This window comes from Prenolepis imparis, unplaced genomic scaffold, assembly GCF_030444845.1.
Source record: "Prenolepis imparis isolate NDT839.2.m4 unplaced genomic scaffold, iyPreImpa1.0 SCAF_13, whole genome shotgun sequence".
In the NCBI taxonomy this organism is placed as follows: domain Eukaryota; kingdom Metazoa; phylum Arthropoda; class Insecta; order Hymenoptera; family Formicidae; genus Prenolepis; species Prenolepis imparis.
Genome location: NW_028141171.1, coordinates 7,978,556 through 7,996,810, shown reverse-complemented (window position 1 = coordinate 7,996,810; position 18,255 = coordinate 7,978,556). Strand labels below are relative to the sequence as shown.

The 18,255-nt window shown below is 39.8% G+C and overlaps 2 protein-coding genes across 4 annotated transcripts in view; one reads left to right on the top strand and one right to left on the bottom strand.

The window, feature by feature from the left end:
• The window catches only part of LOC145944452 (apoptosis-resistant E3 ubiquitin protein ligase 1), an 80,923-nt gene that overhangs the window by 40,125 nt on the left and 22,543 nt on the right, over positions 1-18,255 (bottom strand). The window contains exons 1-2 of one of the 3 annotated variants that reach the window (XM_083052778.1): positions 1,096-1,219; positions 649-842 (exon numbers count right to left, since the gene is read on the bottom strand). In XM_083052778.1, the coding sequence (XP_082908904.1) occupies positions 649-826 (178 nt within the window). In that variant the 5' untranslated portion in view covers positions 827-842; positions 1,096-1,219. Of the gene's footprint in view, positions 1-648; positions 843-1,095; positions 1,220-18,255 lie in introns of those variants that run through there. The other 2 variants (XM_083052779.1, XM_083052781.1) reach the window with 2 other exon arrangements.
• Positions 9,310-18,255, top strand: part of LOC145944454 (serine protease inhibitor dipetalogastin) — a 29,484-nt gene continuing 20,538 nt past the window's right edge. The window contains exon 1 of the mRNA XM_083052788.1: positions 9,310-9,717. Within this exon, the coding sequence (XP_082908914.1) occupies positions 9,663-9,717 (55 nt within the window). The 5' untranslated portion in view covers positions 9,310-9,662. The remainder of the gene's footprint in view (positions 9,718-18,255) is intronic.

Sequence of the window (18,255 nt, the reverse complement as noted above, 5' to 3'; positions counted from 1 at the left end):
TAAATATCCACTGCATATTGTATGGATACCTAGTGGATATTTTTGTAGATATTCACTGGATATTGTATAGATACCTAGTGAATATTTATGTAGATATTCATTGGATATTGTATGGATACTTAGTGGATATTTATGTAGATATCCTATAGATATTTATGAGATCTCGAATGGCGGACATTTGGATATCCATAGCATGTCTAATAGCTGTTTCTGTATATCCTGTGGATATCCCTGGTAGACATTGAAGATATCTAGCAGATATCTAATACATATCATTTTTCTGTGTGGGTCCAGTATATTAACTGGCACAACCTACTCTGACAATAAGTTTAAGTAAAAAAAGATCTCGATATCAGGAATTATTTTCTGTAGATTTCTAAATATGATTTCTAATACTCAATGTAATTAACAAACTATTTTTTACTTAATAATCTGCATTTTTTCGGTTACATTTTTTCTATAATTAATCTAGATGCATCATTTCGCGCATAAAAAATACGGTAATTAATATTTGTCTCTTATGAGAATAAAAAAATTTATAATCTCTTTCTGATAATGTGCCTAGTAAAGCTTCCTGATAATCGAGATATCGTCGCGGCATCCCGCGGATTGTCATCGAGAGTCTCTGATAACTATGTTGCGACTTACCTTTATTCCTAAAGAGCGGACGATATTTGGCGAAGCCGATCTCGGCGAGCCACTGGTCCGCCTCCGTGAGTTCTCCATTGCTTCCGGTCCCTGCAGCAAGCAACAACAGCTTCCCCAGGGAGAGGACCATGCAGAGAGCCAAGAACACCCCGGATAGCACTGTTGACCATCGTGCCATTGCCCACGGAGTGCATCTGGAAGGAAGAAAAATGGGCGATTAGAGTTATACTCTCGAGTCGAAAGATCTCGATTAAACGTTCGCGTTTAATCCTCTTATCGCGAACGGCTCCGATAATGTGCACATGCCATGTCAAAGTTTGACAGGTTATGTCAAAGATTGGAGGTTAGGTGCGCTACGGTGTTTGTAAACAAGCCGGGCTCGCCGGTCCCGATCAGCTGATCGCCGGCCGATCGCGGGGGTCCGCTCCGCTCGGAAAATCGACTCACCACATTTTCGCGGGAAGCCGTTCACGCGCGTCGCACGCAGCCTCCGATAAAACCGTGACACTCCGCGTCCGGAACGACAACGCATGTAGCGGGAACGACGTCGAGGGAACTGCAGATGGAGCGACAAGTGGACGCGAGATTTCCTAGGGAATTTCTCAACATTTCGGAGCAGAAATCGCGCGAAACGCGAAATCGTCTCGTCGTCAAGAGAAATCTGGATTTTTAATTTATATCTCTCTATTTTTTTTATTCTTCTATATTCTTAAATCTTTGCTCAAGAGTTTCCTAGTACACGAAAGTATCGATATTATTTCTTTATACATGTAATTTAATGAATTAATGTAAAATAGAAAAAACACTTGATAACTTTGCATGATGAATTCTGAATAAATACATATTTGATAAAGATTTACATTATTATATGATCTTATTTATTTTATTGATCAATTTGCGAGGCTAACATTGAAGTGAAATGATCTCGAGATGTCGCCTGTGTGTGAGATATCTGTATTGATAAATTAAACTCTCCGACAACTAGTTTATCCATTGTTGGCAAATATTATTCCTGCCGTGAATTGTTCGATTAAAAACTGCAATTGCAAATATTGTGTTCAGAGATATAGTTCTCGTTAATTTATATATGTTAAATAGTTGCATCTTTTTGTCTATTAAGTACAATTATTATTATTGTTATTATTATTATTAGAAATTATAATTATTATATTTCTAATATAAAAATAACAATGATTGTAATTAAAAAATAAACAAAAGGCGCAACTATTTGGCATCACTAATATATTAACGACACAATTATATTTTCTTTCTGAGGTTTTCACTAAACGAATATATTCCTATGTTTCTTATATTAAATAAAAAATATGGATCTTTTAATCTATCAATTCTTCCATCTATGATATTAATAAAACAAGAATAAAATTCCCAAGATTATTTAAATTGTAAAATATAAAGCAATAATGTGCGTGAATGTTAATTAATAAAAAAACCCGCTCACAGTGAAATCTCTCGAGTTGGAGCGCGATATTTTCTCGATAGGATACATTGAAAGTCGTAAATTGATTGCTGAAGAGCAGTTGATTGAATGTATCTCGTTTTTCGCTCTCGTGTCCGGCAAAGGAGGCTTTGATTTAATGGTTACGAAAAAAGAGGGATGCTCGATGCACTCTCCTCTCTCGCGTTTGCCGAAAGCGTTTGCCATTCGAATGTCGAAGTGGCGACCGAGTTCTCGGCACTAGGTGTAAAAGTCTCGATAGAGCTTCGCTGATTTGTGTTCGCATCGCGAGAGAGCTACTATACGATCGCCTTGCATTCGTTGATGCGCGTGATTGCAGACTGATGACTGTGCACATTTTCGCGACGGTGTCGTCGCTAATTTGAGCCATATGCGCCGTTTTCGCAGAAATTCCTACGTTAACCAGAGTTTATACAACCTCGATATGTGTCTAGCATTCCATATTACACGCTAAAATAAAAATGTTCCGTTCCTTGTTCTTTGAGAAAATTACATGGAAAATCTTTCTTCTTTTCAGAGATTCTCTCCTTCAAAAATAATAAAAAGATAATATGAATCGGTTTGCTGTGTAATCAAAATTCAATATCTGAATATGCTGCTTTTTTCTCTAACTAGTATACAAGTTAAAATATTTCAATTTTACCATCTGCTAACGCGCACTAACTTGCTAGTAAAAAAGCATTGTGTGTAAAACACATTTCTCGGTTCTAGGTTCGATTTTCTACAAAGTAATATATCCTCGATAAAAGTACGTAATAGATTTGTATCTATTACGTACCTTGTGGTCTCGTTTGTATAGAGCAATGCGAAAAACTGATGTGAGAAAAATATGGTCTAGATCGATCGATATTATTGAGCCGAATAAAGAGATGATAATGTGGAGGAAAATAATGTATTAAGTAGATCAGGCACACGGTGAGAGCGGCTTCTCCAAGTATCGAGCCGCAGGCGAGCGATCGGCAAAACATGCAAATTATATACGCAGCCGCACAACACACAGGTACAGAGTGTGATATTCCTGCGGCATTATCGTTTCATCGATATCCACGCTTCTCTCGTAAAAACTTTGGCCACATGAAAACATTCGCGCGATTATCTTTTTTCGTTCGAAAACAGATGAAGCGTTTCGAAAGATTTGTGTCAAGTCCTTTACATTATAAGCGTTTTACGTATTTTATATATTTACCGCGAACCCGTGTCAGAGCGAAGGATTTTATTTTAAGCGCGATACACACAGACGATAAGTCGTAAACAGATTTGAAACGGCCGTGTGTCTTAAGCAAATTGAGCGCAATTTAATCCGCGTGTCCAAGTGTCATTCTGCATCCGTTGATGCTGTGCGAGTGGGTGGTCAAGAGGATGCGATAATAATCGCGCGACGCGACGATATGATGTGGCGATGCGACCAAGCGGGATTTTCGACAATTTCGTCCTGCTATGCGTGCGCGAAATTTCGCACAATCTCGAAGAAGATCGCACGAAGAGTAAACACATTAAGTCTCTCGGGCGATGTTCGCCAAATGACTCGAGATATACCGACCTATAAAACACATTTGGCAGCACACACACACACACACACACACACACACAGTTCTTTTGACGTTATCTCCGCACATCTGATTGAGACAAATTAAGTCGGATTATCGCGCGGAGCAAAATGGTTGCAGATGCTGCGAGCGAAAAAACCACGTGCGATCGCAAGCAAGAGTGGTACAGCGGTGTCGAAGACTCCTGGAGATCTGTATCGTCGAGCTGTTTGCCTCGCGATCGCCGAATTTCCGATAATGACAGAATCGACTCGTGACGTAACAATCGCGCGATAATACGTTCAAGTTTAGACAATTCGATCGAAATTGTTATCGCCGATCATCCAGGGTGGACATTGGTTTCAAAGTTCACGCTAGCGGTCTCGACACTTATCCCCGACACATCGAGCGTTCATCTCTGATCGCGCGTCTTGCGGTTTTACATACCGAGGTGTGCGCGGTCGCGTTTTTCAGCCGGCGTGTATTATCTGCGATTGGTCTTACCTGCGATCCAGATAATTACGGATGCGCGTTGCACAAGTGTGACACCGACGTCCGCGATCGTCGTATTGAAATCGTTTTCGATGCGAAAGGAATTTTCGTACCGCTCGCTCGCAGGTATTTCCGCGAGAACCGGTAATTACGTCAATGAGACGGGGAGACACGATCGAGTAGCACGACTGGTCACTGTGTACACGAAGCATCCTTTTTTCGCAAATAAGAAGCCCGTTCGTCACACCGGATAATCTGGTTTCGCCGAGACGTCAATTAGAATCTTTCACTCGATGAATAATATTTTCGAGAATTTTGAAGTCAAGAAGAGAGAAGTCGCAGAATTTTCTCTTTTTCTTCATTTCTCATTAAATTATATATGTTTACTCCGAGAAAGTCTGTCATTCGCTAAACTATTTGAATAAAAATTAAATAGATGAAGCATTGTAATATAATAAATAAATAATATTCGATTATAAAACGAGGGAAACAGAATAGAGCGGCAGAATCTATGCTTAAAATATTTAATTCTTTCGAGGGAAGAGAGAGCATTATAGATTGCGAAAAATGTGCAGTACAAATACAACAATAGTGTGCTTTGGCTTTCGTCTTAAAAAATACACATTCTCGCATTTTTTTCTAAATTTTATTCATATTTATTTCGCGGACTCATACTAAAACAAAAGGGAAGTCGTGCGACGATCCTAAATTATCCTGCGAAGAGACTTGATTTTTACTTTTAAAGCCAGACAGCGACGTTTGTACTGTTCAAATATATGATTTACGTGTCTCTCTGTATATGGTCATATAATGTCTCGGGTCCAGAGCACGGTGTGATTCTTTGACATCGGCGAAATGTTTATTCGATGCATGGAAATTCGCGAATCGCGAAGGCGACTACGGTACCATGATTCTTTTCCCGTCGTCTGTATTATTTGTCTCATCCCCGCCCAAAGAGTTAGCCTCTGTCCGACACCCACAGCGAGCGTTTTATTTTCTCGCGGGTCTTGCGAAAAAAAAAAAGAAAAAAACAACGTACGTTCTTTCAAGAGACACGAACAACAGAACACGGGAGAACGGACGAAAAAACCGGACGATGCGCAGGCGAAATTTTAAAAAACACATCACTTTTATACGGCATTGATTTATATACCAGCACACAAAGAATTTTCTCTTCATATATATATATATCGTCGTTTCGACCGATCAGCATTCTTTTTTCTGCCGAGCTATTCTGGTTCTTCGTCTCTTTTTTGAAAACAGAACAGGAGAAAGAGAGAGAAATCGGGGAACAGTTAAACCACGGTAAAGTCAACCAATGTCGATAAAACCGGCTCGTACAGCAATAAATCACGCTTTAATCGGACCAAGAACTCTAATCTTTCCTCTAATTCTTTTTAACCTTCGTCGAAATGTTAATGAGCTTATCGGCTTTGTCAGTTATCAAATAAGAAAATAAATTCGACTCTCTTGAATCGCAAGAAACTGGATCACTCGCGAACGTATCGCTAAAACGTGAGTACTCTCGCATATATCTAAAATTTCATTCAGCCATTTATAGACTAATATCAATTAACGACAGTCTAATCTAACGGTATTAGATTGGGATAACGTGACATTATTTTATGTTATCAACCTTCTGAGCAACTTGAATTCGCCTATACTAATACGTTCATACACGTACCGATCCGAATATAAATGCCGTTTTATCAACGAACGATATGCATGTATGTGCGTGTGTGTAATTAGATCAGTTAATGGCCGTGCGCCGTCGTAAAGTCGGAAATGCACCGTAAATGCACAATCAGAATGCCTTACGCACCGCGTATCAAGCATATAAGTTTGTGCGGCTATATGTTTTATGATTAGAAACTCGCAGGAAGAAACGAATCGTAACGAATAAGAATAATTGAGCATCCGATTCCGAGTTTCTCGCGTTGCGCATCGCCTCAACAAAATCGACAACGTAAAGCAATTCATTTCTCCGCATCTCAATTATTCAGAACCCATAAAGACGGCGTTTATTGGAGCATAATACACTCGGGCGAATCTTTATATCCCGGTTACGGGCTTTTAATTGAAATTTCCTCGAGTAACGAGTCTGCGTCTCTATCGCGTCGGATAAACTTCTCTTTACATCTTGATTACTGAAATAAGTTCTCCCTATAGTAATTAAGGTAACTTTCGATCATTTTCTCCAGGCGACAAATTTACGATATTTCGCGCGCACGTGTAGATATGCGTCAATAAAGTAAATCGCATCTTCATCTGGTGCGATCGCTCGATTTTATTCCGTCGTTATATCGAGACGCTAAAGAAGAGCTTACATATTTTCGATCGTTCAGGGTACACGATTTGCATAATGCGTTCAGAGTCGACTGGATTCTGCAAAGCATCAGCTGTTTGCGCAGTCAATTCGAACGTGACAAATTGTTTGACGTTTCTGGTAACACTCGGACGAAGCTTCAGAAGTTAAGAATATCGATATATATGAATATCGATATTAAGATTTATTCTGCTTACTTTATGTCTTCCCATAAACATCTACTATTTCTTATATATTTTTGCGAATAAATTTAGTCTGAATTATTTTTAGATGAATCTATTTATAGAGCATTTCTACCTTCGTCTTAACTTGCGTGTTAAAATTAATTTATTTAGCTGAAAAAAATACAAATTTTGCGAAAAGATATTCATTGTTATTCAATAATTAATTATTTGAAATCTCGCTGTTATCATTTCTCGTTATCGGAGATGAGAACCACGGCAAAAGAGGGTCGATCGCAATTGATCGCAAAATTGGGTTGTGAACAAAAGCTACAGACGTGCGAGAGGAGACACACTAAGTTAACTTATGTATAAGGCGGCTTCTCGGCATGAGAAAGGCAGCGCTTAGGCAGCGCGATTGTGTGCGCACGAAGTGCCGCTTATTAAGGAAGATAATGAGTCCATTCAAATTCAATCCGGTCAAAAGGTATCGCCGACTCACGTCGCACATCCGCCGTACAGTCAGATCCGGTGTGATCTCGGCTTAGAAGACGGCTTATCAATGGTTTCGCGCCGATCAATTGTCGCCTGGTTCGACAAAAAAAATTGATCGATCTCGATCGGCGAACGGGGCGATTCGTTGCCTCGTTGCGATAAAGGATGGGATATCGCGCGGGGAATTTTTTTGCCAACCGGAGAACCGTGAATCGTGCACTCGAGATACCATGCATGTCCGGCGAACAAAAGAGCGGATTTATAATTGAAAACGAGCCGTTCCGCACGTCCGCAACGCGAAACTTCGTTATTGAAACGAATTGTTAGATCGAATCGAATAAAATAGCGAACGAGACATTCGCCGCTGCTGATATCCGTTCGCGTTCTCGATTTCGCAAAACGCAAAAGCGTGGACGAAACAAAGCGCGGAAAATCGGTCGTACGGCTACCGGCTTACCTTAGACCGAGTATCGACGTTAAAGGCGGAAGTGGGTTAATGGTAAAGACTGGAGAACACGCGAGAACGAGAGAGAGAGAGAGAGAGAGAGAGAGAGAGAGAGAGAGAGAGAGAGAGAGAGAGAGAGAGAGAGAGAGAGAGAGAGAGAGAGAGAGAGAGAGAGAGAGAGAGAGGTACGCGTATGTGAGAGTATCTTGCGCGAGCATCTCGCGATTCACTGGTGCTGACAGCCGATGTTGATAAACGACCGCTCGCGGGCCTCGTGACCGCTCCGGGATGATTCGGTTGCAGCTGCTGCACGCGAAACTTCTTCCCGCGGGTCACTGCCACACTTTCGCATCGCGTTTTTTAGCCCTCCTTCGTCCGCATTAGACCGTCTTAAAGTGGGTGCAACGAGGGCAATTTCGAAACGTCATTCAACAATTTCAAAAAAAGCTTTCGAAAACTGTCGATTTGTTATTAATGGTTCTAACGTATTTATATTTGTTACGTGTATATTTGTAAATGAAATAAATTTATTTTTTTTAATTACGTGCCAAGTCTCTTCTAATGCTAATTTCTAAATTTCCTAAGATGTTATACCGCACTATTAAATTTCTAGTCACATGCATAAAAACAGACTACTTTTGCTTTAATTCCTTCCGGAATTTCTCCCGGGAAAGAGACCGCAAAAAGACAAAACTACATGTCAATCGTGCAGCTGCGATGTCAGATCTGCAGTGCAGATTCGTCACGTGCGTAAAATAAACGCTTAGAGTGTAAGTAGGAAAGGAGACTAATGTCGCTATCGTTAGTAAGAACATCCCCTCAATTTCTTACGACACTTCAATTAGAAAGTGTAGCCGTTAATCGCGCGCGCGGGTCACGTCGCTCCCCATCTTTTCTTTTCTCCTCTCCAGGAGGAGGACACAAAAACTTTTAATTAATCCGCGGACTCTTCAACGCCACGTTCATTTGGTCTCGACCTACTCCGCCGGCTCTTATTATCGGCGGCTTTCTCGCCGACGCTTCTTATCAATCCTAATATCCTCACGTTCACGCGAGATCTAATCTAGTTTCAATTACCGAAAATCGGACATGACGAAGCGACACGTGTCATGGTAATAAGTATTGTATAGCGCGCAATCAACAGTGCAAATTCGTTCTCTGTTTTCTCTGCTACAGACTCGTACGCCAGGTACTATCACCCCCGAAAGAGGACCATCACCCTTACACCTCGTTCTCCGTTTACCCCGAATCGTCGTTGTCATCCGCGCGATCCGTGTCAGAATTGCGTGGCCGCAAGTATCCTTGACCTCCAAGTCACCAGTGCGGCCAGTGGGACGAGAACCTCTCGCAGGCGATGACGCGAACTACCGGGGAAATTGGTCAGGAGGAAGATGAAGAAACGGCAGAGGAAGAACGACGGAAGGAGCAGAAGAAGGACGTCTCACGGTGGCGGAGGAAGAGCTGGCCTAGAAACGCCGGTCCCCGGCGCTTCCCGACACTCGACGACGCGTTACCTTCCGAAGAAGATGAAGATGGAAAGGAGCGAGAGGGGGAGGGAGGGGTACGCTTCTCTTTCCCACCTCTCGCGGTCGGGCGGCAGCCCTCCTCTCCTTTTGACGGTCGCCGTCGACGATGATGGTAATGGTAAATGGCCCATGGAGAGGAGCTCTCCGTTCCGCGCCTCCACTGGAAACGGGAGCACGCCACGTGAAAGTAGGAAGGGGAGGCTATAGCCGGCCCGACGTCGCTTCGTGCGCCTCAGTCGTTCGTGGACCTCGAAGGACGATAGAGGTCGAAGAGGTCTCACTTCCTCCTCTCCTGACCTTCTCGCGGACTCCTTCTCGCACGCTCTTCCTCCGAGCCTTTTCTTCGCGCGGTTTCTTCTTCTTCTTCCTTTTCTTCTTCCTTCTTCTTTTCTCCTTCGCCCTCTGCTCTACTCTCGTACGACCTCGGTGACGAGGCGAGGTCTCGACAATAATAAAATAATCATCCGTTGGAACCCAAGGACTCCTCGCCTGCGCGGGGATATCGTTTCGTGAAGTCGCCGCATCGGCAACATCGTGATAATAGGCCAGAAGATATTAGCGGAAGAATGCGCCGTCAACTTTCGCTCGTCCTCGGGATCGTCCTGCTGGGCTGTCTTCAAGGTCGGTATCAAGTTTTGAAGGTGTACCGAGAGTGCCGCACGCGGTCGGGATTACGTTCGAAATGATACGCGCCGACGTATTCATTTTTAAGTGTACGCTCGTTCCTTATTTAAGATTGAAGAAATAGCAAGAATGAAACAATCGTTTTTAATTCGAATGAATTAATATGCTCTATTATATGTAAATAATTATTTTTTTCATTTCATTGATTAAATAGTAAGACGCGAATGTTCATGTAATTTTTTTACAACAATCGTCTTCTATCAAAATTTCTGCTTTTTTCGATGCGCTTTTCACATCAAGAACAGAAAGCTATTTGCACTATCATCGCTCTTTTTTATACTCATTACCATGACAATTTGATATCCATTCGCTTCACGGATGAATAATTAAGAACCGAAGAAAAACTAGATTCGCAACCAGAATCCATTCGTTATTCTATGCAGAACGAACGAGAGTAAAATCCTCGATAATGACCTGTCACAAAAGTTAAGCGATGGATGCAACGTGAGAATCCATGCAGAACATTGAGATCGATAAGAAAGTATAGTTCAAACATTGAAATATTTAAATCGCGAAGATGATTTTCCACACTATTTTCGAGATTGAGAAGATCTCACCAAGATTCTTTTCCCTAGCGTAACTTTATAATTTAATTGAAATTTATTTATAAGATTATAAATCGCAGCTGTGAAAAAGAAAAGAAAAATAGCACTGCTATATCAGTCGTGTGAAAGGAGAAAGCGATATTGAAGAAGACTTGAAACTCTGAGATTTCCAGAAGCAGAGATTTGACATAAATCTTGAGAGCATCTAAATAGAGTCTGTCAAGCCATATCTATAATTTAATATAATTTATTCTTTTATGTATAATTTATATATGTCAATCTCTTAATGCATAATTAAATCAGTAAGAACTCTCTACGCGAATAAACAAACATTACTTTAAAGATACAAAGCCTTTTAATCAAAATATTATTTCAAAAATTATCAATAATTAATAATTAAGGGGGGGGAGAGAGGGGGGAAATAATAGTGATATTTCCGAAAGAGTGCGCGCAAACGGGACATATTTAACATAAAACTTCAGGAGCGCTTAAACAGCTATTTATTTAAAGTCGAGAGAATGTGTCGAGGTGTGAAATTCAGATCTCCCATTTACGTTAGTCTGACACACGGAAGTTACGGTCCATGAGTATGGCTATGATTAAGGAACCGTTCTCTTCCTCGGAGCGAGAAGCAACAAGTAAATGAGAGCGACGAGGTTCACCGAAATTCATACATACACGCACATACATATATATGTATCAATCTATATATATGTGTGTGTATGTGTGTGTCTGTGTGTGCACCTTCCCCTTTCGTTCGCGGCGAAGGGCGCTTTGGTAGAGGGGCACCCATTGAACTCGCCGCAGGGAGCCCCGGCATCCTCGGTTAAATGCGCGACGCTCTTTCAGGGAGGAAAAAAAGGGGGGTGGACGGGGGACGAGTGCGGAGAAAAGTTTTTCGTTTTAATCTCTCGCACGCTCGCATCCTCGTGCACGAGTCGACTCACGGAGCACCGATCTCGTTCCTCTTTCTCTTGACTCCTCTCTCGATTTACGGTTCGTTGTATGGCCCTTTTGCGTGGCTTTTCAGTGGCGTAATCGCGTCGGTAATATACTTTTGAATTTTTCTTTTCGTGCATATCAATGATAAATATCGCATGAATTAAATGGCGTAAATAAAATCAGAAGAAATCTTGTCTCGATTCCGAAAATGTGGCTTGTTGCATAAAATACATTATAGTAATTATTAAAATTTAACTTAATTATATATATAATATAGAAAATGTTTGATTAGGTAATTATTTTTGCATAATATTTCTTTTATACGTATAATAGGAAATATTACGCAAAAATAATGATATATATACTCAAAGATTCCCCCAATCAACCGCTTTATACACAAAAAAAATCCGAGGATTAATTTAATTCCGGAAGTTTCCAGCGGCTGCTGCATCTGATTGCTAAATGAGGTTTGTTTGCAGTTGTAAGAGATAAACCAACTCTCCATGAGGCTTCTCCATCTTAATTTTTTTTGTTCTGCGGCGTTATCTCTGAAGGAATGCGCGCGCGCAACGCAACCGGGAAATACGTGACGGGTCTCTTATGGTCTCGCGGTTGGAGTTCCGGAGGAGTTTGCAATGGTTACGCTATTGCGCGCGAGAAACGCTATAGGTCGCGGCATCGGCTGTTCGATGTGCACCCTGGTACATATAACGCGCGAAACGACCGTGGGCCGACGCGCCTAATTAAGTATGCTAATCAGTCGGTTAAAACTCGTCGCTCTCGTACAAACGAGCCTGGAAATCCGCGACTCGCGCGAGCGCGGGAGACTCATCGCGTGAGAAACCGCGGGAATAATTCCGCCGGGGAGCCCTTAACGACACAGCGGCCCTCTCACCTCCCGGTCGTAACCGACTTCCGATCCGCGGTATCCGTAATGACTCTCGGTATGCGTCCCGGACGACCAACGAGTCGGAAAGTATCCTCGTTCCCCGATAACTGCCTTCCCCATCGGCGGGCGGAGTTGCCGTTCGCGCGATTCATCCCCCGATCAACTCTAATCCCCGGCAATTCATACTGTAATTCAATAATCCGATCGGCTTACAAATTGCGCGATTAAACGCGAACGTATAATGTCGACGCTTAATTGACGCTAAACGTTTGAATTTATGAGACTTAATAAAACGTTTACTCGAAACAAAATAATATCCACTGTCACTTTGCGATATACATTTTCATTCGCGTATATTCGTGCTTTGGACTATATTATCTCGACGTTAATCGTTTCACGCGGGAAAATTATCACAGTCGTAAGACACTTTTAATCTACAATCTTACAATGATTATTATAAAGTATCTCGGTACCGTTGGTTGAATTTTATACGCCGGATAAAATTATCCCTTCATCAAGTAACGATTCGCTATTGTTCGCGTTGTTGTTAAATATATAGCCGTCTCATCATTGAGATTGCGAATTACAGTTATTTCTCATATTCTGTAAGATTATACGAGATAGTATTGTTCGCGTACAAGCCTCAATTCGTAAGCGAGTTTCAAGATCAACGACAGCGAAACCAAACGAACATAACGCGTTAATAATGAGTGGCATCGCGAGCTTATGTAAATTACGACGATCACCGACCAAGTCACTGCAACGAATACACTTTTATTGCCATCTCGCCATTTTACCCCGCCATCTCGCTTAGGTGCACGTTTTATATCCCAATTAACAATACACCCTGGATTTTACTGAGACTTTAATAGCCGATAATTTATACAAGCGACGTAATCAGTGTCGGATCGCGTACGACGCGTTTCTCCTTTTCTTCAGCGTCGTGAAACCGGATCGTTTCTTCCTAATCGCGCGTCGTCGCCTCTCTTGATTCTCACTTCATGACGCGAGTTTCATTAAGCCATCGGTAACGATAAATCACGCGTGCGCGTGTTCACTCTCGGATGAAGCGACCAACAGAAACGTACGACACGGACGAAGCTGGATTTATAGGCTCCGAAGTGAGAAGTTAAAAAAGAAAGAAAGAAAGAGAAAGAGAGGGGAAAGGGTGAAAAGGGCACGAAAAGCTCTGTCGCGAACCGTGGAATTTTTACATCCGAATGTATATTTTTACGAGAAATTCTCAGGATAAAAGGCAACTACCGAGGGTCCTGCTCTTTAAATATACTCGACAAGTTTCTACCACAAAGAATTCCTAAACAATATGTTTCAACCCTCTCTCGACGATGTTTCCCTATACATACGTAAAATCTCATTGAGGAACATATAATTATAATTATAATTTGTACATCGTGTTTTATTAGCTTCAGGATATCTTCAGGATTATATTCTTGCGCGGAACACACATAATAACTGAGCGTTTATTCCTTAATCCTCCCTATATTTTCTCAATTATTCGCATAAACGCGCGTCCATTTCTTTCGCGAGGAAGATCTGATGAGATTTTAATTCTTCAATGAGAGCAGCTCTCTTGTTCTTTGATCGTTTGTCGGTGTAATTTGTAGCAAGGCACAAAAGAAGCAGAAATGAGTGAGGAGGGGGGAAGGAAGGGGGAGAATGTTGGATGCTCGCACGGGCCCACACACCTTGAAAATTGCAAACTATTTTCATCGTCCCGAACCGCCCATTGTCTTAGCGTGAGAGTCGCCTTTTTTAATTTCCGCATTATAAATCGATCCAATTTCAAAGAAGCGCGACTAATCGCGCTCGAGAACCAATCTTACGTATAATGTAGTATAGATCGTAAATAAAAAACAGTATCGTCAAATAATGAAGTTGATTGATTTAAATCGCGTGAATCGTTAAATAAACTCTACGAAATGCTCGAGAGATTTTGTTCTCCGTATATGTTGGCTGTCATTTAAATGTGTCTGAGATATCGTTGCACGCTTTAATAAAGAATGATCTTCTAAAACCATTTCGGTTCGTTGACTCTTCAATATAGATGTCTAAGTTCTCGTGGCCTTGTTTCGATTATTCTCATTACAAGTTGAGTAATTCAATTACGTTTGTGAGATAAACATGTTTGCATTATGATGTAAAAAATTTACGCGTAATGATCTTGTAATTTGTTTGACGTGAAGAAACATGATTCAACGATATTTTCGTAATATATTAATAATCCTTTCAAGAAGAAACGCGCGCGCGATTGATGATCAGACGGATCATTACTTTATTATATTGTCTATCAAAAACGCATTATATAATATTATGTTATATTATATAATTATATAATTATTATATTACATTATGTAACTACATAATTATATACCATATATATATAATTGCCTGATATTATCTAAATTTAACCCTTTGCATTGGAAAATTTGCAAAAAAATTAAATTTTGATAATGCGTTCAAATACGTAATAATTTCTTTTCTTAGTCAACGATATCTCAATTCAAGCAGTATAATAATTTATTCATTAAAAAAGATGATTTGATCAGGCAAGCTGCGTACCTGTCTACTTAAATGCAGCGTTTTACGGACGGGCGAGCCCACGAATCGCATGACGTCAAGGGGTAACAGGGTGATTGTATGTGCGGCATCTTCGCGTTCTGCACGAGAGATCGGGCACCGTGATGGCTTTATAAGAGAGACCCGATAATGAAATCATTACACGTTGTGCTCAGGTGCCTCGATAATTACGAATGATCACGATCGTACGGAAAACCGTGAGGTGGAAATGAGATGGACGTGTGCCAATTAGTGCGAGGGTCCCGTAAATCGCTAATTGCCTGTATACCAGCAATCGAAGTAAACTATTTTCACCCTGCTAAGTGGAAGCGTTGAAATTTATATTGACGCAAGCGTCTTGCTGTTGTCGTTGGCTTAATATATTAATGGCAGATTCGATACCGTAAAGTCGCGATCAACTTCTCACGATCAGTTATTTACAACTAAATAAGAATGCAGTCTTGGATTATAAATTCATTTGACATAATTTTACCGGCATTAAAAACACCACGAAAACGAGGAAAAGTGATGTCTCATTTATATACTTCTTATTCGCATATTCGCTGTACGCTGTTTCATATTCATGCGTTCGGAATGATCCGTTAAATGATTTGCGACAGCGCAGTTTCCAAAGTGATTGAAGATCTGGTTAATCGTCGAGTAAATCAGTGTAATTTGTATCATTAAGGTCGACGACATATACTTAATATAAACGACTAACCGCTCAGTCCCGAGCAGTTAGTCGCCTATAGTACTGAATGAATGGTTCGTTAGTGCCTTCTCTCTCTCAACAGCATGATGATATTTATAACAAATACAAATAAAATTCTAAGATCACCTCGTACGCGATGCTGTAAAACGTGATGAAGAAAGTTCTTCCTGCTCAATTTTTTTCGAGCCACGGTCATGGATCTTGGTTTTAATAATAGATAGACTACATGAGAGAAAAGATTTATATGCGGTACTGAGATACAAGTATCTCGATTTATATAAAAAGCCTCTACTTTAGACAATCTATAATTAATGAAAAAATTTAAAATATCATTTTATTTATAATTTTATGTACGTATGTTACTTCTTTAAATGTTTTTTTTTTTTATATTATACTGCATGTGAAATTATAAGTAAAATTATATCTCAAATTTTGTTCCGAATTATAGATTGTGAGCTTATAATGAATAAAGCTTGAAATATTTCTAAATAATAATGGTTTTGATTAATTTTTTCTCGTATTACATTTAGATCTCTTCCTAATTTATTTTTCTGAAATTAATTGATTTCTTATAGTCACTCGAAAATGCTCAGAAATAATTTTTGCAGTCTCGCAGCTAGAAATATTGTACGGTATAAACAATGAATGATTTGAATATAATTGTCCGAAAAGGCGTAATTTCGATTTCCTCGGGCGAAATTGTCTATAATTTGTGACATTCGGTAAATGTATGTATATACACGTGCTTTGAAGTTTGGGTAAAGATTGAGTGATACGTGTCGCGCGTAATGGCTAAAAGTCGTAATTCAATGGCAGCGGCAAGAGCTGAGAGCTAGGACTCGACCGAGATGGACGTTCGTAAATATTCGTAAATGTGTGTTATGTTAAGTGGTGAGGCGTTTACTTATATGCCATCCAAGTCGGGAGCACGTATTGGAGATGCTATCGAAACGGTTTGTCGTGTCGGCTTTATTTGCGCACGCGGAGCGGCTCGTAGAAAATGTTAATTATTCATTAAATACGACAGATACATCGCAGTCACGTTTCTCTCGTTCATTGTTAATTTTTATTTTTTGTCCTATATACGTCTACTTTCCTATACCAGAGTAATTAACGAAATCGGCTGTTTCGCGAAAATAAGTTGCTCGAAAACTCTGTGTTCGGTCTTTTTGCGTATTTTATCTATATAAGTTTCTAATAACGTTATTAATAATTATACATTATCATTACTTTCCATTAATTTATCGGCGGCAACTTGGGACGTGTTATTTTACGGCAATTAATTAGGAACTTGAATCTTTTCATTTAAAGATTATATTGTAAGTTATATCTGATCATTTAATTACATCGATCTTTTTACACAATAGGGATGCACAATCATTTTCTTCGGACGACTATATATCCTTTCGCCGTGTTTAATAGACCGTGTTGTAGCAAAGACTTTTTGAAAGATTAATAATGGCAAGTCATTGAGTTTTTATGGTTTTTTATGGTTATAAATGTCCCACTTTTAATTAAAAAATTATTACACTCGAAATATTTAATATTGTTGTTTTTTTTTCTCATAATACTGTTAGCGCGAAACATTCATAACAATTAATATATTTGACAGCGTAATGATAGAGATGTATTACTTAATAAGCAAACTCGTTTCATGCAAGAATACACGATACAATTCTTATATTAGCATGTTTAAGACACGAGTAGCGAATCGAGCATGAATCTAACATTATCGAAATCGTCGCAAATCAATTTCGAGAGGGTGATCAAATTTGAATTGCAAATACAAGCGTATTATGTCCAATGTGTTCGCGTTATACGTATATCTCATATTTCAAGATCAATTTCGAATTCATGATAAGTTGAATCGCTAGTGACTCTGCTAACTATGCAAATGCAACATTTCTCGCTCGAGGCTGACAATTAATCCAAGGAGCAAGAAAGCGATCGGAAATAGCAAAGTAGTGAGATATAATTGCAGCCATCCATAATTGATCCACTCATTAGATGTAAAAATATGATTACACGACAAGATCATTTAAAAAATCAAGCGTTAGCATCGCAATATTTATATCATTTGTTAATAAAATAATCGACTTGTGTTTTCTTAATCAATAACCTTAATATGACTTTAATTGAGACTTAATATGTCAGATAAAAAATTACATTCGCTTTTACAGTTTTTTCTCTTCAAATTTTCGTGGACACGATCGACCTTCTATTTAATCATTCATCCAAATGTGCGATAATGAATTGAGAAAGTATATATCTTTTCTTCAGTTGATTGACGCGTTTAAAGAATAGTAATTCTTTCTTTCTATCAATTGTATCGGTTGTATCTTGCGATACAAATGATAAACTATATTTCTCATTTATCTTTAATCTTTTTTAAACGAGACTCGTTCCCGATAGATTTATCGATCGCTATTTCTCAGAGAGCTTTCCTCGATTCATCTCGGGAGAACGAATAAATATGATTGTCGCTCACATATTAATTGATTCGGTCGAATAGCTATCATTAATAGAGTGAATGATACTTTTCGTTTTTATATTGAGTCGCGGCAGAGAATCTAACTTTCCAATACGACTATTATATTTTACGACGAGCGTAGAATTAAAAAAAAATCATCACGTCCGTTTCCTCTCTTAATTAATGTTAACTCGCGCATCAGGCCATTAAATTTCAGTCGACATACGGTCATTAGGGATCGAGCTGGTAGACAACAAGCCAGACGATTGGCTGTTTCGGTCGTCTCAGACGGGTCAGTCTTCAGACACCGTTATTGTGGACATCCATCGATGCTTGACTT